At 40.1% G+C, this 24,701-nt stretch overlaps 1 protein-coding gene across 2 annotated transcripts; it reads right to left on the bottom strand.

The window, feature by feature from the left end:
• Window positions 1–378: 378 nt before the first annotated feature.
• Window positions 379–22,750, bottom strand: LOC122490211 (TATA-box binding protein). Of its 2 annotated transcripts, none has more exons than XM_043592824.1 (8): window positions 22,624–22,750; window positions 18,781–18,987; window positions 15,683–16,089; window positions 9,953–10,040; window positions 4,571–4,662; window positions 2,799–2,966; window positions 1,801–1,895; window positions 379–1,140 (listed from the first exon to the last, which is right to left on the bottom strand). In XM_043592824.1, the coding sequence occupies exons 2-8, from the start codon at window positions 18,832–18,834 to the stop codon at window positions 1,061–1,063; spliced, it is 984 nt and encodes a 327-aa protein (XP_043448759.1). In that variant the 5' UTR covers window positions 18,835–18,987; window positions 22,624–22,750; the 3' UTR covers window positions 379–1,060. The 2 variants fall into 2 exon arrangements, with proteins under 2 accessions (XP_043448759.1, XP_043448760.1); XM_043592825.1 differs by lacking the exon at window positions 22,624–22,750 and adding an exon at window positions 22,074–22,526.
• Window positions 22,751–24,701: the final 1,951 nt, after the last annotated feature.

Genomic DNA, 24,701 nt, shown 5'->3' with positions numbered 1-24,701 from the left:
TCAGCCAGGTCACGATCTCGCGGTCCGTGAGTTCGAGCCCCGCGTCAGGCTCTGGGCTGATGGCTCGGAGCCTGGAGCCTGTTTCCGATTCTGTGTCTCCCTCTCTCTCTGCCCCTCCCCCGTTCATGCTCTGTCTCTCTCTGTCCCAAAAATAAATAAAAAACGTTGAAAAAAAAAAAAAGAGGAACAAAACCTAGTTACAGGTTTTGTGAGAATTGCAGGCAATGTATCTGGGAAACAGGAAGTGCTCAATTTATGGAACATCATAAATACATGTTTCGTGACCAACCTTAAATTTTCAGGTAGTTCTTCCATTAAAACTGCAACATACAATGAAATGTTGACTGAAACAAACAAGCAAGCAAGCACACACTGAAATGGTTTCAGGCAATTATATCTAAAATACAAACTTTACCAGTATGGTCACATGAATCTTACAAGGTATCATTTATAACATCAATCTAACACTTTTATAAACAGCATTTATTGTACAGAGTACTCCGAAGGAAGAAAAATATGTACAGCCATTTGTTTTCTTTAATACATCTATTCTGTCCTGCAATACTGAAAAGGCGGAATGTGTCTGGCACAAAAATAACCCCTAGGAGTCACGAATTAGAAAAACAACGCTTTTAAAAAAGATTTTTACTTTTCTGGTAGAAATATAAAAACTGGTTTATGGGGAAGAAATTAAAAGAAAAAGTCCAATCAACTGCAGAGGTGGCTTTAACATTTGGAAGTTCTGTACCTCAAACCAACTTGTCAACAGCAGTATGTGTTTAAAATCTAATTATAAATAAACAGGCAGCACAACTCAAACAGCAGCACAGTACGAGCAACTTACATAATGCTGCAGTGTTCTCTGCGCAGAAGACCACTTCCCAGCATCGCCACGGGGAGTGCACGCCGGAGAGCTTCACCTGGTGCTGCAACCCACAGAACGCCCATCTTCTCACCAAACTGGGACCCTCCACAACACCACCATTTAAATGTACCAAAACTGATTTGTTTTTAAAAAAAAGAACAAGTGGGTGCAGAGGCAGGAGTACATTAACAGCCATTATGTCGTCTTCCTGAAACCCTTTAGAATAGGGTAGATATTTTCAAATGCTTCATAAATTTCTGCTCTGACTTTAGCACCTATGAAGACAAGTCAGAGAAGAGAGGAGTCTGAAATAGCTGTTCTTAACATGTTTAAAAGGTAAAATTACTTTAACACCACAAGCACAATTCTCTCCATTCCCAGTTAGACTGACAGATGCAGACATTAGAACACTAATGAGGGAATCCCTTGATACAACCCTGTTTTTGTTTTTAAAGTACTATTTTCTTAAAATGGCTTTTTAAGCCACAAAGCAGTGCCCTAGATGACTCCAGCCTCCTGCCCTGCAGTCCACCACATGTGACCAGTGTTAGTCCCTGCACCAGCTTGGGACCTGAGCAGCTCGTGACCCAAGCAGTGCAGAAGGAATGACCAAATCTTATTCTCCCACTTGCTGCCTTTAAGCAAGCTCTCCTAAACTTCCCTCTGTTGTCTCCAAACGACACAGATGAATCTCAAAGCTTTACAGGAGGATTTCCAGCTTAAAATGCCATCTCTCAAGCAACGTAATGGCCATCTTCCCTGCTCTCACCCCCTTGGTGCGTATGTTTCTCATCAGAGTGTTAGGGTGAGGAGAAGAAAGGGGCAAAGGTGTCTTCACCACTTGCCAGCCAACTGAAATTACTTCTCAGCACTGAGAAAATGCTGTGCTTGAAACTCTCGCAAACCTCTGGATACTACTTCCTGTTACAACTTACCTGTTAAAACAACTTTTCCAGAAACAAAAATAAGAAGAACAATTCTGGGTTTGATCATTCTGTAGATTAAACCGGGAAATAACTCTGGCTCGTAACTAGGAGGAAAATGACAAAAACAGTTGAGAAGTTAAAAGCTGTCCACGCTTCAGGCAAAACGAGGACCTGCACAGGGAAAATACTGACTAAACGGCAAATTCACTGCGAGGCCAACCCGAGGAAAGAGAACTTAAGGCCGGTGAGGGTGACCTGTCATGGGCACTTGAAGACCAACGAACTCTATTTCTAATGAGTCTGGATTTTCTGATGTCGTAGCAGCCTCAAGCTCCCAGTTCAGACAGACTGAAAACAGTAACGCTGTGTGTGGCTAACCTACTGGGAAATGCAGGACAGGCTTCTCTGAGGAAGTGGCATCTTGGGTGGATATCTGAAGTGCCAGTGGGGGTTTCCTAGGTGAAAAGTATAACAAGAAGGTGCCAAGTATAAAACTTGGACCAAGAGCCCTGGTCCAAGAAGGGCAGGGCAAGTCTAAGCAGTGCTGGAAGCAGAGAGGCTGGAGAAGTGGGCAGTGGCCTTGTAGGTGGCAGGGAAAGTAAGAGGAAATAATAATCATTTCACTCAAGTTTATACTTTACTGGTACAGCTCGTATAATGTTCACTAGAGAAATTCAAACAACTGGGGACAAGAGTTGACATAACAGGTTGCGGATTTAATTCATGCATTTAAAATGCATTTATTGAGCAATAAAATAACAGGGAGCCAATTTCATCCCAGTCGAGGGGAGTTGTGGATGTCAATAAGTGAAATGGGAGGTAGGAGAATGGTGAGAAAAATGTATTTTCCAAGACAGAAAGAAGAAACTTCAACATTCAATACATCTATCAGTACATCCCTTGTTCTTACATACCGACTGTTCTGCGTATGTTTTATCATGAATAATGTTTACACAGATTATAAGTGAATTGTTGCCAAAGGCAATCACAATACATTTCAGACTCACCTACTAAATTGTTGGTGGGTCAGCACGAGGCCTTCTAACCTTATAGGGAATTTCACATCACAGCTCCCCACCATATTCTGAATCTTGAAGTCCAAGAACTTTGCTGGAAAACCTAATTTCTGTACAACTCTGGCATATTTTCTTGCTGCTAGTCGGGACTGCTCTTCACTAGGGAGAAGAAAAAGTGAGATAGTCATAGTCAAAGCCAGCTAAAATAAAATTTTATTCGAAATTCAAAATTACTGAATTCAAAATTCAATGCATCAGACTACTGATATGCCCAGATTTTACAGATGTGGAACATCTCATCATCACCATGATCATTACGATTACTGTATTTTAGCCTACAAATTCCTAAGGTGAAAATTAACAATTTCATTTTAATAGGAAAATATTAATGAGATTTATACTTAGATAATGCATACTCTAATTGTATCTTCTTTTATATTAAATCTCTCTTTATCCATTCCTATAACTCATCTGTTGGATAAAACTATGGCTTAGTAATGTACGGCCTATGTAAGAAAAGCAAAATAAAAGCAATAATACTATCATAAGCAAAAGACTCTCAAGTGCAAGGGTTAGGGATAACAGAAATTAAACATACCTACTTGCAATGCTTTTTTTTTCTTGAGGAAAATAAATTTATTTGTGGATTCCTATCTTGACAAAATAATCATGCAACTAGATACCCACTATTCAGTGTGTAGCAAATGGATAAAGACAGCTAAACAGTGAATGAATAGCATGTCTGGGAAAGAAAAAAACACCCAGCATTTATTGATAAGCCAGAAGCTTTTGATGACCCATCAAGGAAAAAACAAGCAAGACCCCGAAATGAAGACTTATGTGGAAGCCAGGGAGAGACCCACACCTTGCCTTCTGAAAAAGGTAACACAGGAGATCAGGAACCACTGTGTCCACACCAATGGCCTTCCCCTCATTAAAGACAACTTCAGGGGCGCGGGGGTGGCTCAGTGGGTTAAGCGTCCGACTTCAGCTCAGGTCATGATCTCGCTGTTTCACAAGTCCGAGCCCCACTTCCGGCTCTGTGCTGACAGCTTGGAGCCTGGAACCTGCTTCCGATTCTGTGTCTCCCTAGCTCTCTGCCCCTCCCCCACTTGCACTGTTTCTCTCTCTCAAAACTAAACAAACATTAAAAAAAAAAAAAAAGACAACTTCAAAGTTCAGAATAAGCAAAAACATCTGCAGCCCTCTTGGTGTGTAGACAACTCCAAGTCATATTAGTTTTTATTTTAAGAGCTTAATTTCCTTCACTTATTCAAGCTCTATGAAGCTGATGCCACTAATCTTCCTCCAACCTTCGCCTTCTACCAATTACATGGACTCTGTAAGACAAGGAAGGTTTACAGCCAGGCCCCAAAGCACTAACCTTCACAGACAGGATCACTTCAAACAGACGCAGAATATAGGCAATAGCATTTATGAAAGGGGTAGACATCTTAAGACCTGAATAAACCCTAACTCTCATGATGAAGCCTATTTACAACAAGGAGCAGCGGGCATCTACGTGGTCTGTCCCACTGCCAGTACCAAGCAGATCTATACACTCTCACACCATCTGCTCAGAAATTTTGTGATTCATGACCAATGTGTTTTCACTTGGGGATGAATTTGTGTTATACATAAAATTTGTTACATAAAGGGATTCTTAGTAACAGCTTGGATGTTCCATTTTATCAAAGACACATAAAATGCAACTGAGTAACCATGGTAACGTACAACCAGGAGAATAAACTCCTTAAACCTACCTCTTGGCTCCTGTGCACACCATTTTCCCAGAACTGAATATTAGTGCAGTGGTTCGGGGCTCTCTTATTCTCATGATAACAGCAGCAAACCGCTAAAATGGTCAGAGACAATTGTTAATGAGGTCACGCCAGACTGACTTCCTTTAGGAGAGTAAGACAATGAACGTCACGACTGGTAAAATGGAGAGTTCTCAAAATCCCTGGCACATGTTCCTATACATGGGTCTCTTACATCACCGGGCAGCACGCATGCTTTTCTTTGCACAGGGAGCAGAATACAGTGACTACTGAGTACGTTGAACCAAGATCTGTGTATTCTTCCACACCATTGCAACAACAACTAATCTTTGCAAAAAATTTTACTTTAATTACGTCCTTAATAAATATCAGTGCCTCTGTTTCTACCTTATATTTGCTAGCTTCTAGAACTGTTAACTTACTGATTTTTTTTGGCAAATCGATTGATAAACCTTTTCTACCTCCAGAGGGAGTAAATCAAATTACAAACATATCAATATGTAGTGGAGTGACCTTCTGTTTCCAGCTAGCTTTTAGAAACAGTATTAAAGTATCAACACATAAAATTGCAAATTAAGAAAAAAATCAAACCTTTTATTTTTAATTTCGACTTTTTAACAATGTTTTTACTGCTAACATCGTAACTCGAGGGGAACATATTTCAGCTGTGGGTTGAATGAATGGCCTCCATTACTAGTTTACATGATAAAAAGCAAAAAATTACTTGCAAATAACTCTAAAATTTTAATATCTGATGATTACATAAGAAATATTCATGTATTTCTAATCAGGATAGCTCTTTAACAAATTAGATTCCTTTTGCAATTTTAGTTTTAAAACTGCTCTGTCTTCCTGCAGATTTTACCACCATGCAAAAATACAAGCACTACATTCTAGTTTGTACAAGTCCCAGAAAAGCCTAACCTTGCATTTCCTAAATTCCCTCTACTGATTTTATTGATCAAATAATATCATTTCATTAGAGACTATAACATTGTAGAATTATGTATCCAAAATAAAATAATAGATAAAAGATTAATTATCATAATGCTACATACACCCTGTATACTGGCTTACCACAGTGCATAAATGGTTACTTCCAGATCTTAGCTACCTTGGGATTTTAGAAAAATACTTTAAAAATGTCTAATATTTACATAATTTCTTAAGATAAAGATAAAAACCTGGCCAATAAACAGTTTTTATTTAGCCTTTACTTTCATTTTTATATGCTGTATAAGAGCCATTCTATTACTTGGTGGAAGGACAAATGGAGATATACATGTTTATTTTACCACTTTAAACGATTAAAAAAGGGACATATGACGTGTACCGATGAACAGACAGCAAGACATTTCTTGGTTATCTACCTGCTAGTTTCCCTTATGTCCGTAGGACACAACATTGAATTGCTCTGGCTGAAGATAACTAATAGAAATGGTTGAGACTATACAGGAGGCACAACAGATAATAAATATACACTTTATCTTCTTATTAAGGAAATTGTTACAGTTTATCACAAATTCAACCTTACAAATCCAGGTTTGTGTGTTAACCTTCAAAAATTCAACATTAGATATGTACTGTCTAACTTAATATGCTGATATTACATTTCAAAGTCAAAGGTAAAATGCTTTAAATGATGAAAGAAGTTCAACAGTTCTGGCTTTTCCGTTTTCTTTCTTAAATTCTCACTCTAAATAAAATAAAATTAACAAAAAAAAGAACTGTTTTTACATTGAAGTATCTTTGTGGTTTCCTCAATGGCTACTGGGCAACCATAAAGATTTATTCTTACTGTAAAAAGAAAGGGTTCTAAAATAATCAGCCATATTTGATGTCCTCCAAATTTTACTTAGCTCAACCAAGCAGACCAAAAAGTCTCAATAATTAAAGGAGTCATTTTCTTTCTTAGACAGTTATTACAGCAACTTTTATTTTGGACATTTCTACCTAGGCTACATCTTTCTCACTTGTATATAAAAGACAGAGATTTAGAAACTCACTCCAGGACCATCACTTAACTTTTTTCTCAATGTACAGCTAACATATATTTATCCAACTTACCTGGTTCAGCTGACAAACATACCCCTACACTTCTACAAAATTATTTTGTCTGCTTTCTATGTAACTCTTAAATACTACTCCAACCTAAACCCAACCAGTTTACTTCCCTTTCCTTAAAAAAACGTATTTTAGTAAACTATGAAAATAAATCTAAACTTACTTCATTCTGTTTTTTTCTGATGATACATCCTAGAATAAGTCATTCAATAATGACTCATATATTTAAAATAATCAAGGTATATTTTACATTAATATTTTTACATTGATACAGCGTAACTTTTAAATGTTGTTATAAGATATATTCTGTTACAAAAGCTCATTCTTCTAAAACAGTTATCTTACTAGAGGTTCATGAGTAAATATTAACATTCAATAAGATTTGGGTTTATGTTATTAGGACAATAAGAGTTGTCTATTTTCTTTGGTTATCTCCAATTAAAACATTAAAAATAAATTAATGACTTATTAGAGAAATCAGACTTCTGATTTCTGATTTCTGTACAATCAGATTTCTGATTGTACAGCCTACTCTAAGGAAAATGGCTTCTCTAACTCATGCAGTTCTTACTAGGGTTAGCTGCCAATGACGACACAATGATATATATAGTTTTTATGGTTGAGGAGGGAGGCAGAAACTTGGTCATTGTCTTTCTCTTTGTTTTATTTAAATATCTCAAAATAGTTGGGTGTCAAAGTCATCCTCAAGTTTTAATACTTATGCATATGCACACACACACAAAAAGCCACACTAAAAAAAAAAAAGACAAATACGTACATTGATTCAAATTTTACAAAAATGTTGGGGATATTCAACTTGAGAAGTTCAAAAGGCTGCTGAGAAATGCCATATCTTCAGTTCTCACATAATAGAGGGCAAGGCTCTGAACTTCCTCTTAGATTTGATTGAGTGCCCAGAGTTTAGATACACCGTTTAATAGTATGTACATAGTTCTCCTGTTGACTGAAGTTTTCCTTTGTTAAAAGGCAAGTGCTAAAACACTCCAAGTTTCCAAAAAGAGTTTTATTTTTCTTGCCCTACAATCCTAGCCCTAATGACAGGGTGTTACACCCCAAAATCCCTGCAAATTCTCACCCCATGACACTATTCCTGAAAGATGCATGAAAACTGGCCTGGCTCCTACTAACTGTCCCAACCTTGATATATCTTGGTCTTGTCAAAAACAGGTTTCCCCTGCTACTGAAAAGTAGAGTGTTCCTGTGAAACCTTCCATAAACCCAAATGGAGTAAAGTGAGGAACAATCACCATTTTGTAAAAGCAGAAATTCTCTTCAGATTTCTTTCCGTTGGCAAAAACAGGCACTAATGTAGGTCTTTAATGAAAGCAAAGTGACTTAATGCAAACTTTTGGATAGCACAGGAAACCTGCCCTGGTCAAACCAACGTCAGTCGTATACACAGTCGCATGCCCCATTATGGGTAAGCCACGTTTCTAAAGAAAACATCACCGCACACATCTCTAGGTGATGTACAGGCAGCAGACAGAAACATGAAAGCGATTATCAGTGAAAGTCAGCTTCAAACTGCGTAGAAGAAAACATTTGAGACTCTAACTGAAATACCATTCTCAAGCACCAGGATTAGACACATGGATAACTTCCCCGGTTTGCATGTACTCAGAATCCAACTGGGCATGGGTTCTGCCTGAAGATTGACCCCGAATCTACTAAAAGACCTCCAGAAAGTGATGACTCCTGAAAATACAGCTTCCTCCCAAGAGCTTGGAATCAAGGATAGGACAACACACTTGGTATATATACTGCCTGTTCTTTCTCACTTCTTCCCCTTGTGTTTAATCATTTTGTGCTGTTGACAAAATGTGGTACAAGAACATGATTTCACCCAGTGTATGAGATCTCTACCCTGACCAGGAGTTCCCAAACTAAAACAGAAGTTTCTGGATTGTGGCTCAAACAACAAATGAAACCACTCACCTAACAAATGCTTTATCATAACTTCACTGGCTAAAACAGAGCCAGATAATAAAAGTGTCCTCAACTATTTACCGGCCGGCCAAGTAGTATTGGCACAATTGTTAACAAATGGGATAAATACTTGGGGGGTGCAGGGAGGCACAGAACAGAACAATCAATAAGTTGAGAAAAAAGACTTTCTGTTCCTAAAATTGACCAAGCTGATTCTTGGGGAGTTAATCCTTCTGGTTAGGTGTAAGCAAACTAAAAAATACTGGATGTATGAAGTGAATTTCACTTATTTCTTATGATATTTCTCCACTGTCTAACATCCAGGTAAGCTTACATGCTGCCACTTGGACACTATTTCAAGATGACATTCAAATAATGACACCACATAAGAAAAGGAGTCAAATCCGCATGGGCAACCTAGACTGGGAGTTTCACCAAAGGGGGAACAAGGGACATCAGTAAAGGATATGGCGGTAATCTGGAAAAACTGAGAGGCACAGACACTGACACAGATAGCCTGTCAAATAGAATACTCAGATTCTCAAGTGTGTCCTTCTGCCTTCTCCTTTTTTCTTATATAAAATCTTATTTTTCCTTTGTTAAACGAAACCAGTTTAATAGTGGTTCCCCATGTATGAAAGCAAACAGCACGCTAATAGATTCTCCCACTTTAGGGGAACTGTCTTCTACAGGGCCCTACCAGAGAGCTCTTCTTCAATCCGATCATCTCCACTCAGAGGCCTGGTCTGTCTAGTCCTTGAAGAATGTCCATCCGTTTGTGAATGCAAATATTTACTATTTTTTTAAAAAACAACTTATCTACCAGTGCAGAGACAAAAGCCTTACCATGTACTCAGGCTGCTTATGTTAATGTAAAAAGTATCATAGGTATTTTTACCCCATAATATTTTTTATAAAGTTTAAAAGTTATACATAGAAAAATATAATAAACTCCCTGTACTTATTACCCAACCCTGACAATTATTAACTTCTGGCCTATCTTGTTTCACCCATGTGCCCTTCCCCAATTCTCTAATTGTTTTATTTTCAAGTAAATTCCAGACAGCGTATCATTCCATTCTATATGGTTTTCAAAACATAAATGAAATCATACCACATATTTTGTTTTTTAATGTCACAAGATCCCCATCACAATGGGTAAATAAATTTAGTACTTTATCTTGTAGACTGCTGTGATTCTAGGGTCTCTCAATAAAAAACAATACACAATTTTCTTTAATTCCTCATTTTGTTGGTATCAACAAACTTATGCATAACACGTTTTGGTCTAGGGACCTTTAACAACAAATTCCTGTATTATTATAGTTTGAAATACATTGTAATTGCTCTGACCTTGGGATTATATTCAGCATTTCGGGCACGAAGTGCAATGGTCTTTAGGTCAAGCTTACAGCCAAGATTCACTGTAGATACAATATTTCTGCAAGAAATTTTAAAAGAAAGCATGATCATTTAACTTTTACAGGATGAAGTGTTAGATAATTATCTAGAAATCTGATTCTTTTACTAGAACAATGTAATTAGGTCAGTTTAAATTTTAATTAAAAAAATTTTACATTGGGGCACCTGGGTGGCTCAGTCAGTTGAGCGTCCGGCTTCAGCTCAGGTCATGATCTCACGGTTCGTGAGTTTGAGCCCCGCGTCGGGCTCTGTGCTGACAGCTCAGAGCCTGGAGCCTGTTTTGGATTCTGTGTCTCCCTCTCTCTCTGCTCCTCCCCCGCTCATGCTCTGTCTCTCTTTCTCCCTCTCTCTCCCTCCCTCTCTCTCTCAAAAATAAATAAACATTAAAAAGTTTTTTAAATAAAAATAAATAAAAATTAAAATTTAAAAAAATTTACATTGTTGACATTTATTATGTTTACCACACACCATGGTGAGCATTTTACATGGGTTACCCCACTTAATACTTATAATGCACTATGAAGTAATAACTATTAGTATTCACATTTTCAGATGCAGAAGCTGAGGCTTAAATGGCATGGTTGCTCCAGATAAAATGGGATCCTTGCTCCAGACAAACACGGCTCCTAAGTGGTAGCCAGGCTTTGAGTCCATCTATCTGCAGAGCCATGCCTTGGCCTTCTGAATGAAGCCCTTATTTGCCCTTTGAATGACACTAATTGCCCATAAACCATCATGCACGGGCATGGGACATCACTGTCGTATGAATACCGATTCCAGATTGCAAATACATCTCCAGCTGTTTCCAGCTCATTGCTGCTTTTGGTTCCTGTCCTGTCAAAATGCAACAGTTTGAAAACTTGATGGCTCACAACTGGGTTGGATAAGAGGATAGCTGTGTTTTTTTCTCTTTTAACTTTTTTTTAATGTTTATTTACTTTTGAGACAGAGACAGAGCACGAGCAGGGGAGGGGCAGAGAGAGAGGGAGACACAGAATCTGAAGCAGGTTCCAGGCTCTGAGCTGTCAGCACAGAGCCCAACATGGGGCTCAAACTCACAAACTATGAGATCATGACCTGAGCTGAAGTCGGACGCCAGACCGACTGAGCCACACAGGTGCCCCAAGCTGTGTTCTTTAATAGACAATTGTAAGGCCAATTGGAATAATCAACCCAAGGGGTGCCTGCATGGTTCAGTCACTTGAGTGTCTGACTCTTGATTCTGGCTCAGGTCATGGTCTCACGGTACGTGAGATCGAGTGCAGCATGGAGCCTGTTTGGGATTCTCTCTCACTCAATAAACAAATGAGCATTAGAAAAAAAAAATGATCAACCCAATGAATGTTTTCATTTCTACCTCACCTATTTCCTTCCAATTAATTTTATATACACACCTGCCTTTAGCATTTCTCTACTTAAGAAATAATCAAGTTGTGGTACATCTACCACAAATTTAGTCACATATTTGCTGCATGTATTTTTTTCTTCTTAAGCAACAGTGCGTAAGGGTTCAAATTTCTCCATATCCCCAACACTTGTTATACTATTTTTGATAATAGCCATCCTAATGGGTATGAGGTAGTCTCATTGTAGTTTTGACTTGCATTTACATAATGTTTAGTGACGTTGAGCATCCTTTCATGTGCTTATTGGCTATTTGTGTATTTTCTTTGGCAAAATGTCTATTCAAGTCCTTTGCCCATTTTTGGAATCAGGCTCTTTGGTTTTCATTGTTGAGTTTTAGTAGTTCTCTAAGTATCTAGATAATAATCCTTCATGGGATGCATTTTCTCCCTTCTTGTTGGTTGCATTTTTACTCTGTGAACAGTGTCTTTTGGTATACAAGTTTTCTTTTTAAAAAAAATTTTTACAAGTTTTAAAATTGTCATGTAGTCTACTTTGTGTTTTTTCTGTTGTTACCCATGCCTTTGTGTCACAGCTGAGAAAACATTGTGAAGTCCAATGTCACAAAGCTTTTGTCCTATGTTTTCTTCACCGAGTTTTATTGTTTTAGGTCTTACACTTAGGTCTTTGATCTATTTTAAGTTAGTTTTTTATTTGGTGTTAGCTAAGGGTCCAACTTCATTCTTTTGCATGTGGATATCCAGTTGTCCCAGCACCATTAGTTGAAAACACTATCTTTTCTCCATTGAACAGTCTTGGGACGCTTGACAAGTATCATTTGACCATATATGCAAGGGTTATTTCTGGGCTCTCTATCCTACTGCATTGGTCTATATGTCTGTGTTTATGCCAATACCACAGTTTTGATTGCTGAAACTTCGTAGTAAGTTCTGAAATTAGGAAGTGAGAGCCCTCTGGTTTGCTCTTCCTTTTCAGGATTGTTTTTGGCCATTCAAAGTTCCTTGGGATTCCATTTGAATTTTAGCATGATTTTTTCTACTTCTGCAAAAAATATCATTGGGATTTTGATAGGGATTGCACTGCACCTATAGATCATTTTGGGCAATATTAAAATTTTGACAATATTAAATCTTCTAATCCATGAACCTGAGATGTGTTTCCACTTTTCATGTCTTTTTTAAAGTTCTTTCAGCAATGTTTTATAGTTCTCATCATACGTCTTTCACATCCTTGGTTAATTCCTAAGTACAGCAAAACCTTGGTTTGAGAGCATAATTCAATCCAGAAACATGCTTGTAATCCAAAGCACTTGTATATCAAAGCAAATTTCAAGAACCATTGGCTAGGTTGTGATCATGTGACATTCAGCATCACGTGCTACTCGTATTGCAAGACACTGCTCATTTGTCAAGTTAAAATTTATTAGAAATGTTTGCTCATCTTGCGAAACATGCAGAGAACAAGTCACCCACAATTCAAGGTTTTAGTGTATTTTATCCTTTTTGATCTTGTTAATAGAATTGTTTTTGTAATTTGCTTTTCAAAAAAAATGTTTAATGTTTATTTTCAAGAGAGATAGAGTGTGAGCAGGGAAGGGGCATAGAGAGAGAGGGAGACACAGAATCCAAAGTGGGCTCCAGGCTCTAAGCTGTCAGCACAGAGCCCAACACTGGGTTCGAACCCACGAATCGTGAGATCACGATCTGAGCTGAAGTCAGGCACTTAATCGACTGAGCTACCCAAGGACGACTGAGCTACCCAGGGACACCTGTAATTTTCTTTTCATATTGTTCACTGTCTATATACAGAAATGCAACTGATTTTCAAGTGTTAACTTTGTATCCTGCTACTTTGCTAAATAAACTCACGTATTATAGCTAACAGGTTTTTTTGTGGACTCATTACGATTTTCTACATATAAGATCATAACATCTGCCAACACATAATTTTATCTCTTCCTTTCTACTCTAGATACCCTTTTTTTGTCTTGCTCTGGTACTATGTTGAATAGAAATGGAGAAAGAGCGGGGTGCCTGGGTGGCTCAGCCAGTTGAGCATCCGACTTCAGCTCAGGTCATGATCTGTTTGTGGGTTCGAGCCCCGCGTCGGGATCTGTGCTGACACCTCAGAGCATGGAGCCTGCTTCGGATTCTGTCTCCTTCTCTCTCTGCCCCTCCCCAATGTGTGCTCTGTCTCTCTCTGTCTCTCTCTCTCTCAAAAATAAATAAATGTAAATAAAAAAGAAAAAAGAAAAAAAGAGATGGAGAAAAAGGTTGTCCCTCCCTTGTTCCTGATCATAGAGGAAAAGCATTAAGTCTTTCAATGTTAAGTATTAGGTTTGCTATGGTTTTCTAAATATGGCTTTTACTATGTTAAGGCAGTTTCCATCTTTTCCTATTTTGTTGAGTGTTCTTACCATGAAAGGGTGTTGAATTTTGTCCATTCTTTTTCTGCATCAATTGAGGTATCAGTTTTCTTTTCATTTTATTGTTGTGGTATATTACAGTGGTTGATTTTTTTAAGGTTATTTACTTTGGGGGGGGGGGGGAGAGAGAGCGAGCGAGCATGAGCAGGGAAGGAGCAGAGAGAGAGGAAGACAGAGGATCCCAAGAAGGGTCCATGCTGTCAGCACAGAGCCCAATGAGGGGCTCGAACTCACAGTGAGATCATGACCTGAGTCAAAATTGAATTGAATGCTTAACTGACTGAGCCACCCAGGCACCCCCAATGGTTGATTTTTGTATGTTGATCTACCCTTTCATTCTAAGAATAAATCCCACTTGGTCATGGTGAATAATCCTACACCATGCTGCTTAATGATGTTTCCTAGTATTTTTTTGAGGATTTTTGTATCAATGATCAATGGGGATACCGGTCTGTAGACTTTTTAGTGTCTTTGGCTTTGGTGTCAGCGTACTGCTGGCCTCACTGAATGAGTTAAAAAATGTTCCCTCGATTTTTTAGATAAGTTTGAGAAGGACTGGTATTAGTTCTTCTTTAAATGTCTGGTAGAGTTCACCGAAGCCATTCGGTCCAGGGATTTTCTTGGCTCTGCCACCTCCCCAGAATTCTTCTTAAAAATGTATGATTTTCTTTAAGTTTACTAATTTAAATAATCTATACACCCAACATGGGGCTCAAACTCACAACCCCAAGATCAAGAGTCGCATGCTCTTCCAACTGAGCCAGCCAAGCGCCCCTTAAAAATGTGTTCTTATATATTTTCACTGATTATCTATCCCAAGTCTTCATAAGCTTGTAGGATTTAGAGGCCACTGAATTCCCAACCTACCAGGGTTCTTAATGGATATGGAAACTCAGTAACGTGTCTGACTAGATGCTTTGTGGAATACCAGAAGGGTTAAGGTGCCAAGATGAAACAAACACCCCATCACAACTGGTTATAACTTATGATTTAAACAAGAGGTAAAAACTTAAATGGCCATAAAAGCCAGACAAGCAAGACACCAGGGAATGTTGCTGACAAACGTGAACTAACAAGGGATTATCTCTCTAAAGTGTTAAAATGAAAATCATCTGATTTTTAAAATCACATCAGATCAAAAATCTGAGGCAAGATTTGGATAACAGGATCTACGATGAAATATTACTTAGTGACAAAAATGACCAGCGATGGCTGGTGAACTAATTATTGCAAATGACCCTTCACTTTGGCCATGCTTCCTGAAAGCAAAAGCTATGTACTTCACACTGGTAGATACAAGAGAATATTTGTGTATTTTTCAGGACTTTTTTCCTACCTCCACCCTGCGTCCAATTCTGATACATATAGGACCCATTTAATTTATACAGAAAAATCCACTGAGGGCAAGAACAGACATTCTCAGCTTGTGGAAAGGACACAGCTCTCCAAAGAGTTATATGCAGCCCTTATAATAACCAATGAAGACAAACAAGGACCATTGTGAACTAAGTAACTAATCTTCCCTTCCCAAAGAAAACATCAAAGGGAAAGAGACCATGTAAGGCTTGATTCAGCAAATCAGCTGCAGGGAAATGTCTACAACAATTTGATAGCTTGGCCCAAGGACATAAACGCGAGCTACCCAATCTACCCAATATGAGGCGATGTTATGGGAGCCTTTTACTAAGGGAACTGACTCACTGAGGCAACTTCGCATCCTTTCTCCTGTGGGAGACAGAGCAAGAGCAAATTTAGACATACGATGACCACTAGTGCCACCCCCTCAACAACTCAATCCGTCTGAAACAAAGAAGAGCAGCACCCGCCGCAAGGGGCCCTTCTGGGTTAAGGGAAAGACACAAAGTACTTACTGTAGCTGCGGCACGATCCCAGAGCTCTCAGAGGCTGGCGTGGCGGGGGTAATGGGGGTCATGGGGGTCATGGGGGAGGGATACAGGGGAGTGGTGCCCGGCAAGGGTGCAGTGGTAAGAGTCTGTGAGTGGAAGAGCTGTGGTGTCTGGCCCGAGGCCGCCTGTGTCGCCTGCTGGGATGCTGACTGCTGAACGGCCGCCACTGCCTGCTGCTGCTGCTGCTGCTGAGCCTGCTGCTGCTGCTGCTGCTGCTGCTGCGCCTGTTGCTGCTGTTGCTGCTGCTGCTGCTGCCTCTGCTGCTCCTCCAAGATGGACAGACTGTTGGTGCTCTGAATAGGCTGTGGAGTCAGTCCTGTGCCATAAGGCATCATCGGACTGAAGATGGGGATTCCAGGAGTCATGGCACCCTGTGGAAGGTCAGGAGGACAGTAAGTCAGGCGAGCTGGTATTGTTTCCAGCACCTGTCTGGTAGAAGAGGAGGTGAGATGTACAAAGACAGATGCTTTCCGAATATAAATGGAGTCATGATGCATAACAGAAAGGCATTTGCTGTCCTTACACACATCACTTTCTTCTTCACCACAGCACAGTAGGTAAGAGCCTGGTATTTAGAATTATACCCGGGTGTGAAATCCAACCCTGCCACTTATTACATGTGAACACTCAAGGAAGTTGCTTAACCGTTCAGGCACATCAACAGGATAACGATGTTCTAATACTGCTAGAAAGTATAAAGGACATAATTGGAGCGACTGCCCATGCTTTTAAACTATTATCCTGGCATACTACCTGGGTAGTTCCCCATTTCACTCGCAATGTATCTGTCCAAGTTTGGCTAATAAATTATATAGTTACCCCAGAGATGCCACTGAACCCATTCAACACGATGACAGGCACGCAGAAGATACTGAAGTGTTAGCAACAATAATGACGACAATTATTAGAATACTATTCAAAAATGTGGATCATTTGCTCTCCAAAAAGTTTATATTGTGCTCGCTTCGGCAGCACATATACAAAAAGTTTATATCAAGAAAATCCAATGCATCTATCAGAATAATATCAATTTATTTTTCTGAATGCTTCTTAACTTCCAGATACTGTCACATTTATTAATTTAATTTAATAATATATTTATTAATATATAATTTATGATATAATTAATTTATCTCATAACAGCCCTTTGGGAAAGGAAAAACTCAATGTTCTTCCCACATTAAGGACAAGAAAACTGACACCAGGAGAAGCTAAAGGACTTCCCCAAGACCACAGGTCTCACCAGCAGAGAAGCCACAATGACAGCCAAGTTTTTCTGGGAGCCAGTCTAATGCCCTCACCCAGCACCAACTCTACAGAGCCCATAGAGCCTGCAGAGTTTGCAGTGACTCTGTGAACCTCTTCAAAGTATACCTAGTATTTCTGCATCAAGGAATCCATAGTTTTCGTCCGATGCTCAAATGCGTGCAAAATCCAAAAAGGAGCCACAATCCTCTCCCACTTCCACCACTTTATTTGGCAGAAAGCATAAACCAAAATTGTCTAAGGTTTATGTTAAATTGTTTCATCAACATAGTGGCAGAAAGAGTATGAGAGGAGGAGGGTCAAACATACACCGCAGCCCTAATAGTATAGGTACGATCATACTGCGTCGATCACTCACATCTGTAAAATACTGGCTAGAAAAAATTCAGGTTATGTGACTTTAAAAAGAGTGAGGTTTTGAAAGGTCTGCCTTTCTTTATGTCACGTATACAAATGAACTCAAAATGGATCACAGGCACACATGTAAAAGCTAAAACTTTATCAGAAAGAGAAAATCCTTAAGACTTTGGGTTAACCAAGATTTCTTAGGACACAGAAGCACTGACGCTGAAATAAAATTGATAAATGGACTGCAGAGAAAAATTAAGACCTTCTACTCTTTGAAAGATATCATTAAGAAATTAAAAAGTAAGCCACACCACAGACTGAGAGAAAATATCTACAATACCTACATCTCAGAAAGGACCTGTATCCAGAATACACAAAGAACAATTACAATTCAATAAAAGACAAACAAATAAGCCAGTTAAAAAAATGGGCGAAAGATGTGAAGGACATTCTACAAATGAAAATAATGCAGTTGGCCAATAAGCATTGACAGGATGCTCAAGATTGTTCGTCATCAGGACAATGCAAATTAAAATCACAAAGAAACAGCACTAAGCAACCACTAGAATGGCTAAAAGTTAGAGTGTCAGTGAGGATGTAGAGCAAGCGGAACTCTCACATTGCTGCTGGTGGACCTAGAGTATGGTCTGGCAGTTTCTTATAAAGTGAAACACACACTTACCACAGACCTAGCAATCCCACTCATAAGTATTTACCCAAGAGAGACAGAAACAGTCTACACAAAGCCTGTTCACAAATGTTTACAGCAACTTTATTCATAATATCCCCAACCTGAAAACACCCACAACGTCAGCAACTAGAGAGGAAATACACAAGATGTGGTACATCCATACAATCGAGTACTACTCGGCAATAAAAAGGAATTTGCTGATATACAGATGTTATATTGGGCAAAGAAGAGAGATACACAAAAAAAAGCACATACTGGTATGATTCCATTTGTATGACTTTCTAGGCTAAGCAAAACTATCTTTAGCTCTCGATCAGCAGAGCAGTTGTATACACACAGGTGTACACAATTATCAAAACACACCTAAAGTGGGTGTTCTTATCATGAGTTAATTTTTTAAAAGTAGATGTTATTTGGAACCTTAAACATAAAAAAGAAATGCTAAAAACAGAAAATAACTTGGCAAAAGTTACTTTCAAAATCAAAGGCCCGATAGTCATATGGAACACTTTCGTAAACATTTATCAAAAGATTAAGATTTATAGACAAATACATATTTTAACTTCCAAATAAACTCCTCAAATTTAACACTATCAAGCCTATTCAAAGCCTAATACAATGTTTCAACAAAGTAAGAGGCTTAAAATCAGATAAATCAATTTCAACGACAGATGGTTAAATTCCCTTCCTTTCTTTTTCTACTGCCTCTAACAGTGTAGACTCTGTCCCATCTACACTCTCCCCCCAGTTGTATTACCTGAGGGGAGGCCAGGCCCTGAGCATAAGGTGGCAGGCTGTTGTTCTGATCCATGATGTTCACTTTCTTCTTGGTAAATTAAACACCTTTGGACTGGAACTTGCCTCGGCATTCAGTCTCTTCCTAAAGCATCCCCGGTACACACTTCTTAGCAATTTCCTCAGCTGCTTGCGTTGTCTTCGTGCACACCAAGAAACGGTAACGCCACTTTGAAAAAAGTTTGAGGTTTAATGTAAGAATACAAGCTGTACAGTCTTTTATGAACCAGTTTCATAATTACACAAAAAAACTAGAAAAAAGCAATGAAGCTATTTTGGAATATACTTTTTTAACCTTATAATGCTGAAATCCTATTCCCTCCCATGTTTATTGTGACCGCATGCAAAACTACCACTAGAACAAAAAGTGTTTTATTACATGTTTAATTTAAATGCTCTTAGAATGTTCAGCGGTGCTTGGGTGGCTCAGTCCGACTTCAGCTCAGGTCAGGATCTCACAGTTCAGGAATTCAAGCCCCACATGGGGCTCTGTGCTGACAGCTCAGAGCCTGGAGCCTGCTTCGGAATCTATGACTCCCTCGCTCTCTGCCCCTCCCCCGCCCACACTCTTGTCTCTCTGTCTCTCGAAAAATAAACATTAAAAACTTAGTTTTTAATACTTAGAATGTTCAAAAATAAGGTGTCATAATCAATATTTAAAAACTTTTGGGAAATCGAGGCGCCTGAGTGGCTCAGTCGGTTAAGCAGCCAACTTCGGCTCAAGTCATGATCTCAAGGCTTGTGGGTTCAAGCCCCGAGTTGGGCTCTGTGCTGATACCTTGGAGCCTGGAGCCTGCTTCAGATTCTGTGTGTGTGTCTCTCTCTCTGTACCTCCCCCGCTCACACTCTATGTCTCTCTCTCCAATAAATAAACACTAAAACAAACAAAGAAACAAAAAAAACTTTTGGGAAAAAACACTCAGAGAAAACACATTCCTAAGGAAACTGTCAAATCAGAGTAGAAACATTTATTTTTTATGTTTATTTTTGAAAGAGAAAGAGACAGAGCGGGGGGGGGGGGCGGGCAGAGAGAGAGGAAGACACAGAATCTGAAGCAGGCTCCAGGCTCTGTCAGCACAGAGCCCGATGTGAGGCTCAAACTCACCAACAACGAGATCATGACCTGAGCTGAAATCAGACACTCAACCGACTGAGCCACCCAGACACCCCTGAGTAGAAAAATGTATTAAGCACTGTGTACAGAGTGCTATTGGGCCAAGTTGAGGTTTTTAAATATTCCAGTCAGTTTATATCCTCCACAATGTCTTAGGTGTTAATTTCAATAAACAGTGAATTGGATCCAACATATTTTAACGTGATATTTATTGATCTACTAAGTTATTTATTTTTTTAAAAATACTGCTTCATTCTTGCCTTGTTTTATTCTTTTTTAAGTTTATTTATTCACTGGGGGGCAGGGGGTGAGGGATGGCAGAGGGAGAGAATCCCAAGCAGGTTCTGCACCATCAGCACAGAGCCAAACATGGGGCTCAAACCCACAAACCATGAGATCACGACCTGAGCCAAAGTTGGACACTTAACTGACTGAGCCATCTAGGTGCCCCAATCTAACTGAATACAACACTGTGATAGAAGATGTACAGACACAGAAATAAATAAAACATGTTTTTATACATGCAATAACTTGACCTCTTTAGAACACATAAATACAAACTATGCCTCTATCTAGTTTTCCTTAACACATCATTTCTTTACTAGCTACACATTTTTTATTTCTTTTAGAAAAAAGAATCAAGTGACTACTGAAAGACCTTTTGTTGAGTTTAGTTCAGATGGCTCCTTACCTTGATTAGAGTTGCTTTGAGAACTAGAGTCAAACAGTACTGGCTCATCAACATATCAAGAACAGCATCTAGTTATCACTCAGTAAGCCCAAGATAAATGTTAGCTATTAGTAGATTTCAGTTTAAACATTAAAATCTAAGAAGATATTGGCACATATAGAACTTGCTGGTCTGAAAGTTACAAATTATATACCAAAGACACACACGAGCTTCAAACATGTACTGGTACAAAGCAAGCACTCAGATATTTGTTGGATGAATGAAAGAATCAATCACTTTGACAGGACAAAGGACCAAAGACTATATATCCTACATATTCATCACTGAAAAAGGGGGGAAAAAAACCCAAAAAACTCTGGTTCAGAAAATGTCAGATATAATAAAATTATATTTTTTAAATTGTTATCCTATAATAACAATAGAAGTGATGCAAATATGAAGAGGAAATAGTCATTAGCATCAAAGAGTTCCATGTGAAGGGTATACAAATAATTACTCCAAAACTTAAGTGCTGTAACAGAGGTGTACTATGCCAAGTTCCTGGAGTGCAGAATCTCACCAATGTCTTAGCACCATGCCTGGCATACAGTAGGTCATCAAGAACAAATGCACACATGCTGTGGATGATAAGACATAGCAACTGCCAAGTGTCCTGAAGGGGAATGTGTTCACAAAGCATGATCACTGGACTTGGGTCTAGCAAGGTAAGCAGGAATTTACAAATCAGCACTGCAGGCAAAAGACCAAGCACAAGGAGACAAAGACTGCAAAAGCATGCAATATGCAAGCGACAAGCTCTGGAGAGGAGGTAGCAAATGTAAGTGGGGTCACACTGTCTACCAGTTTTACATATCACATAGGCAAAAGAGCAGCGACAAGATTTTGAAGTGCAGCATGAGTAGGTCCACTTTGGCAAGTGTGCATGAATTCAAAGAGATAAAACTAGAGGCTGGAAGTTCACCGTAAGGCAGTCACTGCTATGGTTAAAGCAAGAAATAATGAGAGCAGGATTTCAAGCACTCATAAACATGACAAGAGCTTTCTCCAAAACTGGTGGCTCCTGACCCCTTAGTGCAACTCAGAGTCTACATAAGAAATCTGCAGCACTAGGTCCGGGCCGATGTTACGATTGTTCAGAGGTCATCCCTCATTGCCAGTGATGGCACCGACCATTTTTACTCACCTGTGCCATTAAAACCACAGTTATTACTTCTAACTTAATCCTACTTAGTTACTACTATCGTTAGCTATTACTTATAACTTATCCTATAATACTAACTTATCCTTTGAAAAGAAAGTTGTTTGCAGAGTGTGTTCATATTTTGGAAATTGAAGCATCAAATTTTTAAAAGGCAATCACAGATAAGGGAAAAGAATCAGTTAATTTTGCATTGCCCCCCAGTGTCTGCATAAACCACTCAAGCGTATTATTTTTCACACAGAAGCCTACCTAGAATTTTAAATTAGAAAAGCACACGGCCTGGGGCCTAGACAGCTAGGCCTTGTAAGCCAAGCGCTGTGTATTTACAGCTTACGCTCTATCGTGCCGGAAATCTCTAGCCTCTGACAAAACGTTAAAGTCTCAAGCACAACTTTATAACAAAGCCATTCCTGCTGATAGCAAAAAAAAGGAGGACAAAGGCCAGGTTGAATCTGCCCTCCAACATCAACGAGGAGAAAAGGATGGCAGGACAGGAACTCCGGGTCTTGGATGTGCCGGACTGTTGTGTCCCGGGCACTCCCGGAGCCCTGCACCCGAACTCGCACGATGAAAGCCGTTGTTAAAGCACAGCAGATGAGGGCACCGGGCGGGACAGGCGGCCGGGGTGGGTGGGCGGCCGGTACAGGCCGGAGCGGCGTCGGCACGAGCCGGGAGGAGCGGCCCCCGCGCGGCCTGCGTGCCCACTCAGCGTCTCCCTCACTATCGCCCCAGGGCCTCGCTGCAGTGGTCGCCTCTGCACCAATCCTCAGAGAAGAGGTAAAGCTAAAGGGGCTGTTACCTGGAGTCCCTGCAGAGACCACTGCGGGGCCGCGAAAACGAAGCTAAGCCACAGGCGGCCCAGGCGCCCGCCACGGCGACCCTTCCCGACCCTACTAAACTTCTGGCGCGCGTTGATAATGTCACTTCCGCCAGTTCTTCCATCCTGGGCTTCAGCCAATTGTCCAACTGGAGCGGCGGCCATGGGAAGTGTGGGCACTCCGTCACTTCCGCTCTTTCCGCAACAGTTCCGCTGGGTATTTGGCTTAAGGGAAAGAAGGGGCGGGCTGAGCTCTCCGGGAGTTCTAGGGGGTGAGCCGCCGGACCAGAACGTTTTCTGATTGGTCCTTGCCGAGGGGAGGCAAGATAATGATTTTCAAATGTTGACTTTTTGAAGTCTAGCGGTGTGACCTTCGGCAAGTTACCCGACCTCAGCGCCTCAGTTAGTAGAATGGAATAATAGTAACAGTCACCCTCTAAGGAAGTTGTGAGATGGATTAAGGAAATGCAGGAGCAATGCCAGGCACATGGTAAACTCTCCGCGCATGTTAGCTATTTTCAAACTTGGAGAATGAAAAGAAAAAAAACAGCCTGGTTTACAGGTTCAATTCTATTTTGTTTCTGCTACTACCATTTTATGCACTCTTGTCACACTTGCCACAAAGAGACTGTTACTGAACCCCAAATTCTGCTGCCCCTGGCTTGAAAAGGCAATACTCAAGAGATGATTTTGACTGAAAAGGAATATGAGCTTTGTTCAAGAGGCCGGCACCTGGGGAGAAGGTGGACTCTTATCCAAAGCCAGCTTAGAGGTTTCTGCCTGGCCAGGGAATTTTTTTTTTTTTTTTTTTTTTTTTTTTTAATGTTCATCTTAGAGCACGCGATCGCGCTCGCGTGGGGGCGGGGCGGGGGGGTGCCGAAGATCTCAAGCTGACTCTGCGCTGACAGCAGAGAGCCCAATCATGAGCCCTGAGATTGGGCTGTTGGATGCTTAACCAACAGCCACCCAGGCGTCCCCTGGCCCAGGGATTTTTAAAGGAGTTTAGGGCAGTTAATCAGTAAAAGGACTGCAGTGGTCCATAATATTTCTTGTTGCAAGCAGAATGGATGGTGCCAGCTACAGATGTTATCGCAGTGCTCAGAGGTTGTGCAAGGGGTGTGGTTCCTCAGTGCCCAGGGTTGTCCAAGAGGGTCTGGTCTCTGTTTTGTGACATGCAGAGGTGCTCTGTTCTTCCTAGGAAAGAATGCATGATGGATAGATTAAGAAAGGTCAATCACTTGGGCTAAGGGTTCTTGTTAAAGCTCAAAGACTAGTAGGTTGGTGGGAAGGGCTTGAAGGGGCTTTAGTTTCCCACTGTCCATTTCATCATTCCATATCTATGAGATTAAGGGTGAAGGTCCATCTTCTGTAGCTACTTCCTGCTGACTGGGGACCACCTAGGGATTTTGGAATAAAGCTTTTTACAGGATGGGAGAATCTTGTTTCTGGCATTTCCACTGAGGGGGACGCTAAAGACATCTCCAAGTTTGTATGAATAGCATGAGCTCCTGCTTGATGGATGCAAAAAGTCAAACAACAGAAGAGAAAGAGAACAGGAAATATAGCAATGTTTAATAGGGTATATTTCCATTTGGAAGGAATTAAATCTAGCCAACTGCTAAAAGGATCTAGAGCTAGGGCATCTATAGTGGTAATGTGTTTGAATCTTTCATGACTTCAGTTACATTTTTTGAGTATATACACAACACTCTATTTTAATGAGAGCCTCCTTAAGCTCTCCTTAAGGTGCCTTCTTGTACTGCAGTCAGGATACCAAAGGCCATTCGGTTTTGGAGAGCCACATTTCAAATTTGTGGGTGACTGCACGTCGGGTTTGGTTAAAGGTGGCTGCTGTATGCTTGGCTAAAGCCTCTACTTGCAATTTTATATCAATAAAGGTAGCTCCTGGGACAAATATGGTAAGGCATAAAACCATCAAAAGGCCTTCTTTACTTGATGTGCCAGGAATCGCTGTCAAGTGGGAGATGACTTGTCCCAGGAGATAAGGGCATCCCCAAGTGCATCATCCAATCCAGTCATAAGAAAAAGCGAGGCCACCC

Source organism: Prionailurus bengalensis, chromosome B2 (assembly GCF_016509475.1).
Source record: "Prionailurus bengalensis isolate Pbe53 chromosome B2, Fcat_Pben_1.1_paternal_pri, whole genome shotgun sequence".
Classification (NCBI taxonomy): domain Eukaryota; kingdom Metazoa; phylum Chordata; class Mammalia; order Carnivora; family Felidae; genus Prionailurus; species Prionailurus bengalensis.
The sequence above is the reverse complement of the archived record's forward strand: the minus strand, read 5'-3'. Positions and strand labels throughout refer to the sequence as shown.